The following is a 17,959-nucleotide window of genomic DNA, read 5'->3' as shown; positions in this document are numbered from 1 at the left end:
CCATAACCCTGTGTTGGACAGGCTTCCTCTTCAGAACAAACCTCTGTCCATCCCCACGAGTTGGACGTTCATGGTCTGCTGAATTCTTTTAAGTGGTAGAGACAGAAAGAGGAAAATGGGCAGAAAGGAAGACCTCAGGGCAATCCAGACCATTATCTACCTCTTAAAACACACACACACATGCACACGCACGCACACGCGTGAATCTTAGCTTTGGTTCTGGAACAATTTGGTTATACGCACTTTAGATCTAATTTGCATAAACAGGATGGAAACTATTTTCCAAACCCTTAATTCATAACACCCTGCACACCTGGGCCTTCCAGCACAGCTGTAAAATTTGAAAGACAAAGGCTCTCTTTGCTCCCCAACAACAATGGGAACCACCATGGGGCTTGCGTTTTGTTTTCTAATATAATCCTAAATACCACTGAGGTGCCCAAACTGACAAAGAAGTTCGACTGAGTCCCCTGGGCTTGGTACTGCAAATAGGTAGGGAGACAAAACACAAAGAGAACCAAATCAATACATCTGTCTTAACGTGACTCAGAACGACCACGCTCGGTGACCTTTAGGGAACGTCCTTGCATTCAAACGCCATGTCATCCTCCCTCCAAGCAGAGAATCAGTGGTTCCTCCTCCAGGGCCTGCCTGCCTTCCTATCACAGTCCCATTAGCTCATCATTGAGCTGCCAGACCCTGTGAAAAAACAAAGCTCTGCTCAACTTTATGCCACAGACAAGAGTCGAAGGTAAATTGTGTTTAATGCATCTTAAACAGCTTCTGAAGCCATACTCCCCAAGGCAATTTCAAAGAAAGAAAACATCTGAGTTCTAAGAAGTTCAAAGTCTTCTAAGGTTCTGGGAAGTTTGAAGAAAGCTTGGCAGAGCTGGGAGCTATTTATGAATGTGCTGGTTGGACTAGGCCGTTCTCACCTACGTAATGGGATGGCAGACTCAGTTATGGCTCGACTACTACAACTATAAGTTATTGTGTTGAATAAGTAATCCTCAGGCCCCAGGAACGAACATATTTTCCCTTCTCCCAGCCCTTTTCCAGTTCTGTTATTCCAACTGCATTTACATCCACTATTAAGGAGTTTTACTTTCCTTATGCGGGGCTTAACAGCAACTCCAAAATTAGATGCACTGTTTACAAAAGCAAAAAAAAAAAAAAAAAGTTCCATAAAGCCACAGGTCCCCTTCTATCTCAAACCCACAGCCTGAAATTGAACTAGCTGCAGTAAATCTAGTTCATGGGGTTATAAACTAGCTCAACGCACTTTCTAGACACAATGGACTCAGAGGGTGTAAAGTTGGTGAAGCTATAACGTATTTTATTATATATATAGACAGAGACTTTCTCCCCTCAAGTCTTACTGAATCATAGCCAGGAATATAAAACATAAATATCCTGATGGAAAATTCAGAATTAGACTAAGGACTTAAATGGAGAAATGTGAAGTCTGGGGGAGGAGGGGGAAAATATTTACCTAATTGTTCTTTAATCAGAAGAAAAACAAACAAACTTCACAAACATTTTTTCAAAGGACACACATTTCTGTACTGAATACTGTATTGCCACATACTAACCAGAGGCCATACTACTCACTTAAAATCTAATCAGTTAACACCATAATCAGTATAATCAAGTCTCCCGAAGTTCAAAATACCCAGTTTTGTATTCACTGATCATTAAATGTGTTGGGAAAAGAGAAAAGGCTGCAATTTTAAAGTTATTTATGACTGATGAAATGTCACTCTTTAGGCAACAAAAGCCCCCCAAACAACCAGTAGTTTTGCTCCAAAAATTAAAGGGCAAGGCAAAGAGGATCTTGTGGCCATAGGAAAGTGGAAACAAGAGGACACCCTGTCCTCGCCAGGAACCCACCACTTCTGAACTTAGTGCCTTGCTCATGACACCACCGACACTGACATTGAGAGTCACTATTCCAACAGGTGGACACTTAAGCAGCTACTCTGATTAAAAATTTAAAAATTAAAATTAAAAAAAAAAAAAAAAAACTACTTAAGAGTATGTAAAGGAAAACCCACAATACCCCAGACTGCCCCAGCTATATACAATATACCGAATGGCAACTCTGGGGTCTACCTCCCATTAATTTACATGGCCACCACCTGTGTTTAAACCCCACCACCTGACCACTGGTTTTTCCTAAGTCAGGGAATTCCAAAGCAGCAGCAGAACACTGAAGAGAAAAGCTGTGCATAAGGGTCGAGTTTCACACCTGCACAGGATGGGTCGCTAAGCAGTGTGGAACATTAAGAGTTCTGTGCCCCACTCTCAGAGACACAGGATCTTCACATTGGAAAGGAATTAACTTCTTTCCCCTTATGGCAGCCTGAGTCTCAGACCACATGTTCTTACATCAAGCCACAGGTGTTGGTTAAAACTGGTGTCACCAGTTTTGTTTCTCTTTTTGAAGAGTGAATGTCATGCCTGAGGTTACTACTGTGACTCTTGTATGTTCTAGGAAAGATGTCCAATTATTCAACTCAAAAGCACACTATTCAAGCTAGGCCTCTTCTGGAAGGTACTAACAGTTCTGCAGAGATGCTAATTACTGATAACTGGGCAGGATTTTGACTCATGAAGCAGATTTGTTAGAAATTTTAAAAGGTTATGACATTCTGCCATGTTTACACAACTCCGTATTTGTGTTTTCCTGATAAGTGGCCCACCAAGTCCCAATAGGTCAAAATCCTGACAGCACAGAGAGGAGCCTCTTGCGGGTTAACACACTCTGCTGAAATCAGAGTCTGGCACCCGAGTCTCGCACCCTCTCCCGAAGTAGCACTACTCCAAGACTGATTTGCACCATTTATAGAGGAGAAATGCTACAGGGTGGGCCCCAAGATGCACTGGATCGGCAAGCCCTAGGAGTTCCCTAGGGAGCAGACAGGAAGGATCTGGAATACAGTTCCCTAAGATGCCAACCAGGGGGGAAAGGACCAACTTCCAGCAGTCACAGATCTCCAGGAACTCTGAGTCCCCTAACTCAACTCGGGGAGTCCTCCAGACTTCTGCGGGGGGCCAGAGCCAAGTCAGGCCACCAGTCTGGTGGATGAGGAGGCGGCCACGCACACTCTCACTAATAAATGATGTAAATGGAAGACTGGAGCCAAAAGTCACCTTCATTCATTACCCACTGGAAGGCCGAGGATCTCAGACAAGAGAGGTGGATTACAGGAGAGGGAAAACAAAACACTCGCGGACCCCCAAACTTCCTCACACTCTCCCCTCCAGATGTTTCCCGCTCTCCACCCACACATACACCCTTACCTCCTGACTCTTCACTCACACACTCTCACCTCCACACTCCCACCCACTCACCAACTCCCAGATGGCCCTCACCAGCCACGCTCACTCACCTCCAGACCCCCACGACACTTTTTCTTCTCCAGAACCTCAAAACCCACATTCGCTCACCTTAAGACCCCAAAGACCCACGTTCGATCTCATCCTTCCCTCCACGAGGTACACTTCCCGCCTTAAGACCCCAAAGACCCAAGCTCGTGCACCTCCACACACTCAAAGAGGCTCACACTTTCCCCATCCAGACTTCTTCGCACGCACAGGCTCCTCCAGATCCCCAAGGACCATGTCACCACTACAATCCCACACTAACAGTTTTGCAGCTCATTCAAACCTGACACACAGGCAACTCAATGCGTAGCCCCTTTTCGGAGAAGCACCCTAGCCGTCCCGTCCGCAAGTGACAGCCCCCCGGGGCGCGAGGAGAGCGTAAAGGGCGGCACTTACAGACTCCGCGTCCAGGCGGGCAGGTCCCCTGGCAGCGCCGCCAACCCGCGACCGCCGCAGTCCAGATAGTCCCCAGCGCAAGTGCAGGCGGCGGCGCAGGGCGCCCGCGGGCCGGCTGTGGCCGATGCGGGCTCCAGCTGAAGCAGCAGCAGCAGCCAGAGGAGGAGAAGACAAGGCGAGCGGCGCGGGGCCCCGAGCGCTCCGCGGACCGGCCGCGCCATCTTGTCTGGAGCGCGCAGCGAACTCCCTGTGCTAGGGCTGCGAAGTCCGAGGCGACCGCCGGCACGGGCGGGCCTGCGGGAGCTCCGCTCCGCACTAGGCTCAGTGCCGGGGCATAGCTGCCAGCACAAGTTCTCTTTGCGGTAGCGACTCTGGCGCTCAGGGGGCCCCTGGTGCCTGGGCTACTCTGCAGAGCCTGGAGGGGGCCGCGAACCCCGCGCCCATCCGGGCCGACCCGTCCGTGCTCGCTGCGAACCCCACGGAGCCCAGCAAACGGTGCTTGGCTGACGCTCCTCGTTCCCCCGCCACGCTCCTGGCCGGGCTTCGGAGTCCCCGCGCACACCAAGTGCCGCCGCCGCTGCGAGCAAGGAGCTCCGGCTCACAGCAGAAGCTCTGCGCCCGTAGGCATATTCCTCGCGGCTCCAAGCGTCCAGCTGCAGACTCCGGGCTGGAAGACGCGGCCACCCCCGCAGTGCTCCAAGGGCCCGGTGCGCCTAGCTGTCCCAGCGCCTCAGGCAGAGCGCGCCCGCGCAGTTCCGGACTCCGCACGCTGCTCCGCTTAGCTAGAACCCCGCAGACCTCGCGGCCGAACAATCAGCCTCTCGCCGCTCGCTTCCCCGCGGCCCAGCCCGGGCCGGTCCCGAAGCCCCGCCCCCGGCCGCTCGCCCTCACACACCCCCTGGGCTCAGCCGCCCGCGGCCTCCTGCCGGCCCACGTTGGATGCTTTGCAACAGCGCCCCGCCCCGCCCCCGCCTGCTGTTCATTGGCTGCCGGGGTCCACGGCGGCCAATTTGGGCGCCCATTGGAGCGTTCACCATGATCCCGCCCCTCCCGCCTCTCCAGCCACCCCACCCCAGTCTCTTTTCCCACCCAAGGTGTGAAGGGCGGGGGACTGGGAGGAGAAAGGGAGAGTCGGCCTCTGGCTCTTAAAGGAGACTTACTGACTGATGGAGGAGGGGGATGCGCAATGGGGAGAGGGAATAAAAGTATGCCCTCTGGGTGTACGGGAGGAGAAAACTTCGGTAAAGAAGGCAATGCCCCCGCTTTGGAGAGTTCTGGCCTCAAAGTTTTTTTCCCTCCTTCCAGTCTGCAAACAGGGCCGGCGACTTAACGTTTACACCCATTTTCCAGATGTATGCAGATTTAAAACTTCACTAATCTACTGCTGGGGGCATCTTTAGTTATTTTATTAGGGGTGACCGTCTTCCTCTCTCACAACCGGGAGCTCTTTTCAGCTCCTGACTTGTTCCTGACCCCTTAAATTTAGCAATATGTCCTTGATTACCAAAATGAAAGTGTAATGCGTGCAGAAACCGAATCTGAAAGGTGTACGCAGTCCCACCTCCATCCCCACCCTCTGCCCTGGTGAGCTGAAGGGTTATCCTGGAAACACTCCAGCCTTCGATATAAAGGGGTTGCTTTGTTTGTTTAAATCACAGCCTTTTAAAACCAGTTTTCAAGAAGCTATACATCAAGAACTCCTAAGACACAGAATAAAAAGAGAAATAATAATTCTTACAAAGTTACTAACTTTGGCTCCTACTGGTCCGAGCGTAGTAGCCAAGTGTTAACGACAGCGCAAACAGTAAGGCAGGCACTCCGCTCAGGGGGGCGCGCGCGAGCGCGCGCGCGCGCACACACACTCACACAGAGTGAAAAAGTTACAAGATTAGCACATCAAGATATAGCTGCTCCTATCGGCGTTGTGGTTTGCTGGTGTCTCATGTCCCTTCCCAAAAGTATGCAAGTTTCTAACATAACTGCACACTTTGTCAGGAAAATTAAGTGAGTCATGTCTGTTGAAAAACATTTGCTCCAGCAACTGAAATCTGACTTCTGTGTTACCAAAAAGAAAGGAAGATGTTCCTCAGAAAGAAAAAAAATTTTTAAGCATTACTTCATTTTTGATACATTCTAAGGGGCTTCTTTAATTGAGATGTTAAAATTTTCCTCAGTCAAGAAAACTTCTTTTCTTTAACCAAAACTGGGTTTGGGCTTGGTAGTCACGTGGTTGCTGGCTTCCTTTCTTTTTGTTCCCTCCTTCCCCTCTTAATCCTCCTCCAACTTCTACTGATTCACTATGCTATCAACTACTGGTGCCTCCTGTTTTCCTTCCTTCCTCCATTCCCTCCTCCCTGTTTCTCTCTTTCTCCTTCCCTCTCTCTCTGCAAGATCTCAATAGTAATGCCCGAAGCAAAGCACAAATACGTGTGTAAATTAATCCAAATATGATTCCCAAGGAACACTATCAGAAAAAGGCTGTACCAGATCTATTCTACCAAGACCTTAACCAGCTTTTATGTTTCATTTGTGACCCATACTAAACATACACCATCCATATGGACAAGAAGAAATATACCTCTTTGTTACAATGCCTTTCAGTAAAATTATATTAATAAGCAGAAAGACAGAATTTAAAGGACCCCGAATTGGTGTAGTCCTCTATGGCGAGGTTTCTGAAAGTTTTCATGACCAAAGAACACAAAATAGTAATTTAATGCAGAATACCCATGGAGTACTTCCTTAAACAAAGCTATCAGACCTGCCTTGCCCCACCTCTAATTAAACAACACATGCAGCAGAAACAAACTGAACTCATTGAACCCCTTGAGAGGCTGACCTAAAATTACCTTTCACGTTTGTTCCACAATTGGTATTATAAAATGGACATTTATTGTCAAATGTTTTTCCAAATGCTTGTGGGTGCACCTGTGAGATGCTTTCTTGGAGGGTAGGAAGGTTGGACCTGAGAACTGGCAAGGTAAGGATGTGCTCACAAGTCTAAAGCAGCCCCTGTGGTCTGGTTACCACGCAGCCAGAGAGAAGGATTCCAAAACCCAGGAACACTTGCAGGCACCGGGCGCCTGAGCCTTGGCAGTTCCCCTTGTCTACAGCAGAGCATGAAGTCATGTCTGCTCCCCATACCATGTATGGAAGTTTGCCCATATACTAGCAACCTGCTTGTGACTGAAGGGAGAGTGCGGGCTTGGAAAGCTCAGGGGAGAATTCAGCTGTAGCCACAACTTAAAATCACAAAGACCTGAATAACAACAAGGGCAAGTTTCTAAGGGAGTCTCTGTCACTGCTTACAAAAAAGCAAACAGTGGTCTACTAAGCATGGAGCAACAGCTGATTTGGGCATTGTGGGTCCCATTTTCCTCCATTGCCACCTCCTCAATTTTAAAGTTACTCCTTGAAGGGGGTCATTCAGGAATTTTTAGGCTTTCCACTTCGTTTTAATCCACCAGAGACCAAACGCTAGGACCAGCATAGACTCAAATCACCCCTCCCATCCCAAATCTCTGAGGGATTCTCTTAAATACAGCAGCTGTAGCAGTTAATCACCCTAAATTCACTGAAAGAGACAAACCCCAAATCTAAATAGCCTGAAATCACCAAGCAGGAGAAAAGCAAATGACAAAATAACAAGAAAACAGATTGACCACATGGATTTTTTTTTAAGAAAACACAAATTCCAGGAGACTGAATTGGGGCAGTTTATGACAGTTCTAGGTGGCGATAATTGGTGTTCTTAAAGAATGCTAGATTCAGACGTGCTTTCTGACTGTGAGAAGAGATTTTACACCATGTTCAGTACATTCAAAGAGCACCAGGGCTGTATTCAGAAGACCTGGATTCTAGCCAAGACCTGTTACCCATGAAACCTTCGCCCAGTCATTTCCTTTAAGCCTCACTTTTCTCAAAAGGAAAACAGAAAGAATGGTACTTCTGACCCAGTGCTAAGACAGTTAGGGAACGATCTGTTCTGATATAGGACCTGGGGGACTTTGGGCCTATATACATAGAAGACTGATTTTTAAGGTGTTACTGAATTTTAAGTCTTAAAAAAATTGAGCGTGCAGGTACATACCATAGATGGAGTATCTTAGTAGTTGCTTAGTAGTAGCACAGAGGGTTTCCCCCCCAGGCAGGCCACAAAGGGTTAATAATTACCTATAAAACCCCTGAAGACTTGCAGGGTGATGACAGCCCTGCTTTGAGCCTGTTTTGTATCTCTCTTCCAAGGAAAATAAAGCTGTGTACTCATTAACTCCTTCCTCACAGTAACTGTGTCAATGAGACAGATAGGTAGAGAAGGGGACAGGAAGTCAAGGGATGGAATATGAGAAGAGACAATTTAGAGATTTCTCTGTCCCATCCCAATTTTTCCCTTGGTGGAAGTGCGGAGATGTATACTTTATTGTACATTCTCTGGCTACTGAAATATTCGTTAATGCCCCAAAGGATGCCAGGCTGCAGTCACTGCATTTCCATAGCAAGAATGGCTGTTGCCTGAAATTCATCTGTCCCCTCCTGCTCCTGCAGAGCAGAATCCACCAGGGGCCCCAGACCACTAGAGTCCACCTTCTAATACAAACTAGACCCTGTATGTTTGACCCTGCATCATGGATCTGCCATTTTAACAGGTTCACTGAATGACTAAGAAAAAGCTTTATGAAAGCTAGGAGCATTTAAAAATTTTGAGATTCTGGCATGAGGATCAGTGTAAGATGCAGCCTGTCTGCTCCATTGATGAAGAGACGGCTAATTATATCATCACAGAGGCTGTAACTCTCACCACCAATCTGCTGCCTTCCCAATTATCACTTGCAACCACACATGACAGAGGAGAGGGGCGGGAAATCGAAGTTTATGCTTTACTGCCAGAAACTCAAAAGCAACACCTCAATGTATATAAAGAACAGCACATTTATCATGTTATAATAATAATCTTCATGAAGTCATATACCTTATATTTTTCAACGGAAGGTCACATCATAACAACAGCTGTCATTTACAGAGCACTTATTCTGTGTCTGTCCCTTGGCAGAGTACTTTACGTACTTTTTTAGTGAGGTAGAAGTTGAGAAAAATGGTCAAGGTTACACAAGCTAAGTGACAAGGCCAAGATTCAAACCAGCTGTGAGGACACCAAAGATTCATTATGACATTTGAGTCTCATAAACTTCAAATATGATAACTGTTATTGTTTCCACTTTATAGATGAGAAAGCTGAGGTTAAATGACATGTCAAGGTCCCACAGAGTCAAAAAAAAATAGAACCTTAAATCCATTTCAACCATCATCACACACGCTTTATATTCAGAAAATGTCTTAAGAGATGCTCATGTTGCTTGTTTTTCAAGGATCCTGTGAGAATGGATGAAATTTCTTTCTTCTTCCACAGTGGTGAATCACTTTCCTGAATTTACTCTCTGATTAATAAGCAAAATATTTTACAGATAAATATATTGGTCTTTCCCCCCACCATACATGGCAGGATTTGTATAATAATAAAGGTTAATCATTACTGACCAGTTACTATGCACTAGGCATTATGTGGTGTTATGGCTTAATTTCACTGAAGTCACCTAAGAATTCTGTGAGATAGGCATTGGAAAGATCATTTTATAGATGAAGACTCCAAGACTCTAGTCAATCAACTAACCCAAGCCACATCCTTGTTAGCGGTTCAGGAATCAAAGCCTCTGCTAATTGACAGATAACTCATCAGAATCACAGTTAACCTGCCATTCCCTCAGCAGTCTCTATTGCAATCATTTTTTGTGTTTATCTTTCCTCCTAGAGTGGCAGCTCATTAAGTTCAGAGCCCGAACTTAGCCCAGTGTCAGGCACGTGGTAGGCATGGAGGCAACATTTGCTACCTGACCCTTGCTGCCCCGTGAACAGGGAAGCGTATCAGCAACCCCTTCCATCCACCATCTAATACAGGCTTGCTCTTCTGTTCTGTGCACCAGCAGCATAAACGCACCTGAGCGTGTCAGAAACTCCAATCTCAGCTCCCACCCAGACCCAGTGGATGGGGATCTGCTTTGAAACAAGGTCCCCAAATGACTCGCTTGCACACGCAAAGTTTAAGAAGTGCCAGGTCGCCTTACACATCCCATATATAAACCTCCTCTGTCTCTCCCATCACTGCCACGAGGACAGACCACACTTAACGTATTTTCATATGCTTATGTGTATATGTTTACATTTTCCATATTTTCACAAGCCCTCAATAAAATAATTCCCCAAATATAGGCAGGCATGTGGTCGGCATTATTCCCCTTAACGGAAGAGCATTCAAAACATCTGCTGCCCATGAGATTTTGGTCAAATCCTCTCGTGACATTCAATTCTCCTTTTTCTTTGAGATGCATTCAGGCTAATAAGAAGCATTTGAGAATTTTATGGCCTATTGTATTTGTTTCCAAAAGGATGCTTAGCTTTTTGACACACTTCAAATTATTGTAAATGTACAGCTAGACATATACATATATGCTTTTCACTGTCACTCTCCTCCATGAGCTACATTCTTTAGGTAATCATTTAAATATCCTCATTTCCTTGAGGGAGTTCAGACACTCTTCTTGGATTTAGATATCTAGAAAGACTTTGTCTTGTCATCAGACTCCCTCACCACAAAAAAAAAAAAAAAAAAACCCACTATTTTTTCTTCTTTGAAGTGCATTAACTAAGAAGGCAAGGATATAGGTTAATTGCCTGCAAAAATGGCCACCAATTTCTTCCATCAAGATGTAGAGTACATTTTCTCTCCCTCTTTGAATCTGGATTGGTTCTGTGACTTGCTGTGACCAACAGAACATGGTGGAAGTGACACTGTGCCAGTTCTAACACGTGTGTGCCAGCACCACGTGAGCAGAGATATGCCCTCCCCACTGAACCTGGCCCAAATTCCTGACCCACAAAATGGGAACCAATAAAAACAGACCTTCCTTTAAGCCACTAAGTTTTGGGATGATGGGTTATGCTGCAGTAGATCTCTGAAACAAATGTGGCTAAGAGGACATGTAATAACATGTGAGTGGATGGGGGAGGGTGGGGAATCAAATCTAATCAAATAAACCTGTCATTAGGAGTGTCCAAAAAATGAGTGTTATCACTTGACCTTCCTGGCATGTTTGTCAGGGCCCTTGATTGAATGAAATGTGCTGACTGACTTAAGAGGCTGAACAAAACTTACTGGGTAATAAATATTCTGGCTCTTCATCAGGGCACAAAACGAGCTCTCTTCCTCCTCACTTGGAACTTGGTGTGAGAGAAATGCAGAATATTTGCTTATTTATAAAAGGTAGCTGCTCCCATGTAGCGGGCAGCAAAATAAAATATTTGAAAGGATGACATTGTGGAAGTCCTATTCTTTTTCAAAAATATCAGCTAAGGCTTAAAGTGCGAACCCTATTTTTCATAAGAGAAATGGAGAAATCTAAAAAAAAAAAAAAAAGAGTCTTGGCCATAAAAGTCCTTGACATTGAGATAGGAAGTCTGGGTGTGGGTGTTCTGTAGGCAATGAGGGGTTGTAACTCCTGAGCACAGACTTTCTTACCGCTCTCTCTAACCAGGTGGCTGTATGCTTGCCTTTAAGGTCTGTAAGGTAGAGCTTACTGCTTCCGTGTGTTATCTTACCCTCTTCTCCAGTTCTCGTCACCTCAGAGCCTTCCCTGTGTGTGACACTGAGGAGAGGCAGGGCAGTGCAGGCTATAGGGCCGAGTCCCCTGCTTTTGGTTCGGTGGACTGCTAGGTCTCTAGCAGCTAGAACACTACCTGACAAACAGCAGGTGTCCAAGAAGTAGTGTTGAATGAATACATGACTGACTGACATGGTTTTCTGTACTTGAACCTCATTTTCTCATACACACCCTGAACAGGTCACAGGAAGCAGTCACAGAATCATACACTGTTGGAAGACAAATGGACATTCACGACCGTGGGTCAGGCTCCACCTCACACCTATTGGATCAGAAACTCTGGGGGTGGGGCTTGGCATCCCATATTTTAACAGATTTTCATACATGATGAAGTTTGAGAACTACCTGTCTAGTCTGAACTCCTCATTTTACAGAGATGGCATAAGATGGCCTCAAAGTCACACAGCTAGTCAGTGGCTGGAAGCAGCTTAGGGTGACCAACCATGTAGTTCTGCCCAGAACTGAGGGGTTTCTCAGGGCTCATGACTTCCAGCAATAAGACAGGGAAAGTTCTGGGTGAATCAGGGTAAGTTGGGTCACCTTATTAGAACCCTAGTTTCCAAATTCACATCTAGATCCCTGTGCCTGCCATATAGCTAGCTGACCTACCTGAGAACCAACTATACCAGTGAATGGCCCGAGTGCTTTAAATGCATGAACTCACTTAACCTTCTCAACAGTCCCATGAGATAGGGACTATTATCATCTTCATTTGTAACGTACAGGCATACCTCAGAGATTACATGGGTTTAACTACCAACCAGCCCAGTAAAGCAAGTCATGTGAGGTTGTGGTTTCCCAGCGCATATAGAAGTGTTTTAGACAACAGATTTGTGGTTGCCAGAAGGAGGCAGGGAATGGATTGGGAGTGTAGGGTTAGCAGATGCAAACTATTACATACGGAATGGATAAACAACAAGCACAGGGAACTATATTCAAAATCCTGTGATAAACCGACAGACCATCATGGAAAAGAAAAAGAAAAAGGATGCTTACCTGTACTATAATCTATCACACTATTACTAAAAAACGCTAACCATCATCTGAGACTTCAGCGAGTCCTAGTATTAAAATCAAAGGTCACTGATCACAGAGCACATAACAAATATTAATATAATAGTCATGAAAAAGGTTGAAATACTGTGAGAATTACCAAAATGTGACAACAGAGACATGAAGCAAACAAATGCTGTTGGAAAAATGGTGCCAACAGACTTGCTTGACATAGGGTTACCACAAACCTTCAATTTGTAAAAAACACAGTATCTGTGAAGTGCAATGACGTGAAAATCAATGAAACGAGGCCTGCCTGTAGAATACTGACACATAGGAAGAATAAGAAACTTGCCTAAGGTCAAAGAGGTGGGAAATAAGACTCCAGAACTCAAGCTCCAGAAACTCAAGACTCCAGAACTTAGCCATCATTCTCATATCCTTTCTTTTTATTACAGGAGATTCGCAGCTCCTCTTCCACTTTTTTTTTCTTTCTTGTTAATCACATCCCTTTGTCTTCATAACACTTTTTCACAGTTCTTTCACAGCTATTGTTTTCCCAATTTGTCAGTCAACTTCTCTAATAGGAGAATTAGAGCCTGAGAGAAGGGACCACCACCTGACCTTGCACAGCACCTGGCACAGCAGGGGCCAAGGACACAGGTGTTGAATGAATGTCACGAGCATGAAACATAGTAGGGTGACTGAACGACTGACTGATCAAGTGCATTTCCGAAAGAAAGGGAGTCTAATATTAACCAAATATCCACCATGTCTCAGCCACAGCCCATGAAAAATGTGGGACAAACTTGGCCTTCAGGTACGGTCTATTTGACCTGGTGTGTTTATTTTCAAAATCTAAATATGACCTACCTTTAGGGGCTAGCCATCTGCTGACTGTCCTAATTTTTACTTCCTTTCTGTCCATCCTGGCAGGCATTTGGGTTTGTAATTAGGATCCCAAGCTTTCTCTAACACAAATTCATTTATTTTTAACAATAAGACTATGTAGCAGGTATTTCCATCTACACTACTGATACAAAAACTGAGGCTGAGGAATTACAGGTAACCTGGCCAAGATCACAAGCTCCTAAGGACTCAACTCAAAAGAGCTCACCCTTCTCCCCACCTCCATTCCTCCAGCCCCACTGCCCTTTTAGCCAATGGGGCACCACAGGAACAAGAGGGCAGTCTTGTCTCAGATAAAGCATCCAATTTACAAGGGTGAGGCTTCTACAAAAGGAGTCTCCTTTTGCATTCCATACAATCGCTCCGAATGCACCTCAGGGTCTTTTAGATTGTTCTTTTCCATGACTGAGATATGATGAGAACATGGTGTTCTGGAAGCTAAGTGGAAGAACAGTCAACCATGTCAAATTCTTTCATAAGGTCAAAGTGAGAACTACAAACTGACCGTTGATTTAGCAATACAGATTTCATCTGTCACCTTGGCAAGAGCTCTTCGGGTGGAGGAAAGGTAACAAAAGCATGATAAGAATGTTAAAAAGTGAACTGAAGGTAAAAATTGGACACCATGAGGATGGATAACAGTTTTGAGGAGTTGTCCTACAAAGAGGAACAGAGATACGGGGTAGTCACACTTCCTAGAGTAAAGGAAATAAAAACAAAAATAAACAAATGAGACTTAATTAAACATAAAAGCTTCTGCACAGCAAAGGAACCAATAAACAAGATGAGAAGACAACCCTCAGAATGGGAGAGAATAATTGTACATGAAACAACTGACAAAGGACTAATCTCCAGAATGTATAAGCAGCTCATACCCCTCAACATCAGGAAAACAAATAGCTCAATCAAAAAAATGGGCAGAACACCTGAACGGACATTTCTCCAAAGAGGACATACAAATGGCTAATAAACACATGAGAAGATGCTCAACATTGATCACTGTTAGAGAAATGCAAATCAAAACAGAAATGGGGTATCACCTCACACGGGTCAGAATCAGATCAGATCAGATCAGATCAGTCGCTCAGTCGTGTCCAACTCTTTGCGACCCCATGAATCGCAGCACGCCAGGCCTCCCTGTCCATCACCAACTCCCAGAGTTCACTCAGACTCACATCCATCGAGTCAGTGATGCCATCCAGCCATTTCATCCTCTGTCATCCCCTTCTCCTCCTGCCCCCAATCCCTCCCAGCATCAGAGTCTTTTCCAAAGAGTCAACTCTTCCCATGAGGTGGCCAAAGTACTGGAGTTTCAGCTTTAGCATCATTCCTTCCAAAGAAATCCGGGGGCTGATCTCCTTCAGAATGGACTGGTTGGATCTCCTTGCAGTCCAAGGGACTCTCAAGAGTCTTCTCCAACACCACAGATCAAAAGCATGGTAACATGGATGGACCTAGAGAGTGAATCAAGTTAGAGAGAGAAGGAGAAATATTGCACAACATCCCTTATATGTGGAATCTAAAACAATTATACAAATGAACTTACTTATAAAACAGAAAGAGACTCACAGACTTAGAAACCAAATTTATGGTTGCCAGGGAAAAGGGATAGTTAAGGAGTTTGGAAAAGTCATGTACACATAGTTATACTCAAAATAGATAACCAACAAAGACCTATTTATTGCCCATGGAACTCTACTCAGTGTTATATGCCAGCCTGGATGGGAGAGGAGTTTGGGGGAGAATGGATATATGTATATGTATGGCTGAGCCCCTCTGCTTTTCACCTAAAACTACCAAAACATTGTTAATCAGCTATACCTCAATACAAAGAAAAAGGTTTAAAGTTTGAAAAAAAAGAAAGCCAACTAGGAATAAAACTACCATAGGACCCAACAATCCCACTACTGGGCATATACTCTGAGGAAACCATAATTGAAAAAGACAGATGTACCCCAATGTTCATTGCAGCACTATTAACAACAGCTAAGACATGGAAGCAACCTAGATGTCTATTGACAGATGAATGGATAAAGAAGTTGTGGTATACATATACAATGGAGGGTTACTCAGCCATTAAAAAGAACATATTGGAGTCAGTTCTAGTGAGGTGGATGAACCTAGAGTCTATGATACAGAGTGAAGTAAGTCAGAAAGAGAAAAACAAATATTGCATATAAACGCATATATATGGATCTGGAAAGATGGTACGGATGAACCTCTACACAGGGCTAGTGAACAGACTTGTGGACACAGTGGGGGAAGGGGAGGGTGGGCCAAATTGAGAGAGTAGTGTGAAAATGTATACATTACCATATATAAAATAGATAGCCAATGGGAATATTCTATATGTTGGAGGGAACTCAAACCTGGTGCTCTGACAACCTAGAGGGATGGGATGGGGTGGGAGGTGGGAGGGAGTTCAAGAGTGAAGGACACATGCATACCTGTGATGGATTCATGTTGATGTATGGCAGAAACCACACAATGTTATAAAGCAATTATCCTTCATTAAAAATAAATCAAAAAAGAAATGGGGGGGGGGTCAAGAGGGAGATGGAGTCACAAGATGGGAGGAATAACAAGATACTTGTAATGATGGAAATATTCTTGTACAAAATGGGAAGAACCAATACTGTACTAAGGGAAGGAGAGAAATGTGGAGAACTGAATTCAAGAGTTCAGACATTTTTGAATAGGCAAGAGGTGATGGAGTCTTGTGGACAAATGGAGAGGATGGTCTTACCCAGGACCATGGAGCCTTAAATAAGCAGGAAGGCAGATTAAATGGCAAATAAGCAAATAGCTCTGGGGGTGGGAGTTGGCGGATGTTCTATTCTGGGAGCTTCTCTGCCTTAGTGAAATAGGAGGCAAGATCACTGAGAAAGAGAATACAGGTAGAGGGGTCAGAGGCTCAGTGAGCCATGAGAAGGTATGAAAAAACCATCTATGAGAACGGAAACGAGAGACATGGAGTAAGATGATCAGGGAACATACATGTCCACTTGAGGTTAGAGGGCATGGATGAAAGTGGGCATGGCTGTATGTATCTCTTTAGTCAAATTCCTGGGCTTAGCTGCAGCTGAGTCCAGGATTGGACATCACCAGAACTCAAGCTTTGCTGGAAGATCCTTACGAAGCAGTGAAGGGGCAGGGGAACCTGAGAGTATATGCTAAACAGTAATTAGAACGAAAGGCCACGATGTGTAAGCCAGGCAGTAAGGCACGTGAAGACAGAAAGGGGGGAGGGACGGTGAGAAAGGTGGTGTGGCATCAGTGCAATAAGTCCCAGGGTTTGGGATTTCTTGAATTTGAGAGCTAAGGGAGTGAGCTGGGAGGCCAGATTGGGCAGGAGTTGTTCTAGTTGTTGAATACTAGGCTGGGGACCATGGCAGTCAGTATGGAAGAAGGAGGTCTAGCACTCCAGAAGATCTTGTTGAATGTTGAATAAAAGCAAAATCACTGGAGGTGATCTAATTCAAGACCTGAGAGGCCAGGATAATGGAAATACCATTTATGAAAACAATATGAAAATTACTAAAAATTATGATGGGAAGCATCCCCAAGAAAAAGAAATGCAAAAAGGCAAAATGGTTGTCTGAGGAAGCCTTACAAATAGCTGAGAAAAGAAGAGAAGTGAAAAGGAAAGATATATCTATCTGAATGCAGAGTTCCAAAGAATAGCAAGGAGAGATAAGAAGGCCTTACTCAGTGATCAGTGCAAAGAAATAGAGGAAAACAATAGAATGGGAAAGACTAGAGATCTTTTCCAGAAAATTAGAGATACCAAGTGAACAATTCATGTAAAGATAAGCACAATCAAGGACAGAAATGGTATGGACCTAACAGAAGCAAGCGATATTAAGAAAAGGTGGCAAGAATACATAGAAGAACTATACAAAAAAGATCTTCATGACCTAGATAACCACGATGGTGAATCACTCACCTAGAGCCAGACATCCTGGAATGTGAAGTCAAGTAGCCTTAGGAAGCATCACTACGAACAAAGCCAGTGGAGGTGATGGAATTCCAATTGGGCTATTTCAAATCCCAAGAGATGATGCTGTGAAAGTGCTGCACTGAATATGCCAGCAAATTTGGAAAACTCAGCAGTGGCCACAGGACTGGAAAAGGTCAGTTTTCATTCCAATCCCAAAGAAAGGCAATGCCAAAGATTGTTCAAACTACTGCACAATTGCACTCATTTCACATACTAGCAAACAATACTCAAAATTTTTCAAGCTAGGCTTCAACAGTACATGAACCAAGAACTTCCAGATGTTCAAGCTGGATTTAGAAAAGGCAGAGGAACCAGATATCAAATTGTCAACATCCAATGGATCATAGAAAAAAGCAAAAAGAATTCCAGAAAAACATCTATTTTTGCTTTATTGACTATGCCAAAGCCTTTGACTGTGTGGCTCACAACAAACTGCGGAAAATTCTGAAAGAGATGGGAATACCAGACCACCTCACCTGCCTCCTGAGAAATTTGTATGCAGGTCAGGAAGCAAGAGTTAGAACTGGACATGGAACAACGGACTGGTTCCAAATTGGGAAAG

General features: G+C 44.7%; 1 protein-coding gene across 1 annotated transcript in view; it reads right to left on the bottom strand.

Moving 5' to 3' along the window:
- Positions 1-4,598, bottom strand: part of LRIG1 (leucine rich repeats and immunoglobulin like domains 1) — a 115,204-nt gene extending 110,606 nt beyond the window's left edge. The window contains exon 1 of the mRNA XM_002696962.6: positions 3,784-4,598. Within this exon, the coding sequence (XP_002697008.1) occupies positions 3,784-4,004 (221 nt within the window). The 5' untranslated portion in view covers positions 4,005-4,598. The remainder of the gene's footprint in view (positions 1-3,783) is intronic.
- Between the last annotated feature and the right edge of the window lie 13,361 nt (positions 4,599-17,959).

This window comes from Bos taurus, chromosome 22 (assembly GCF_002263795.3).
Source record: "Bos taurus isolate L1 Dominette 01449 registration number 42190680 breed Hereford chromosome 22, ARS-UCD2.0, whole genome shotgun sequence".
Taxonomy (NCBI): Eukaryota; Metazoa; Chordata; class Mammalia; order Artiodactyla; family Bovidae; genus Bos; species Bos taurus.
Note: the sequence above shows the minus strand (reverse complement) of the source record. Positions and strands in the feature narration are given on the sequence as shown.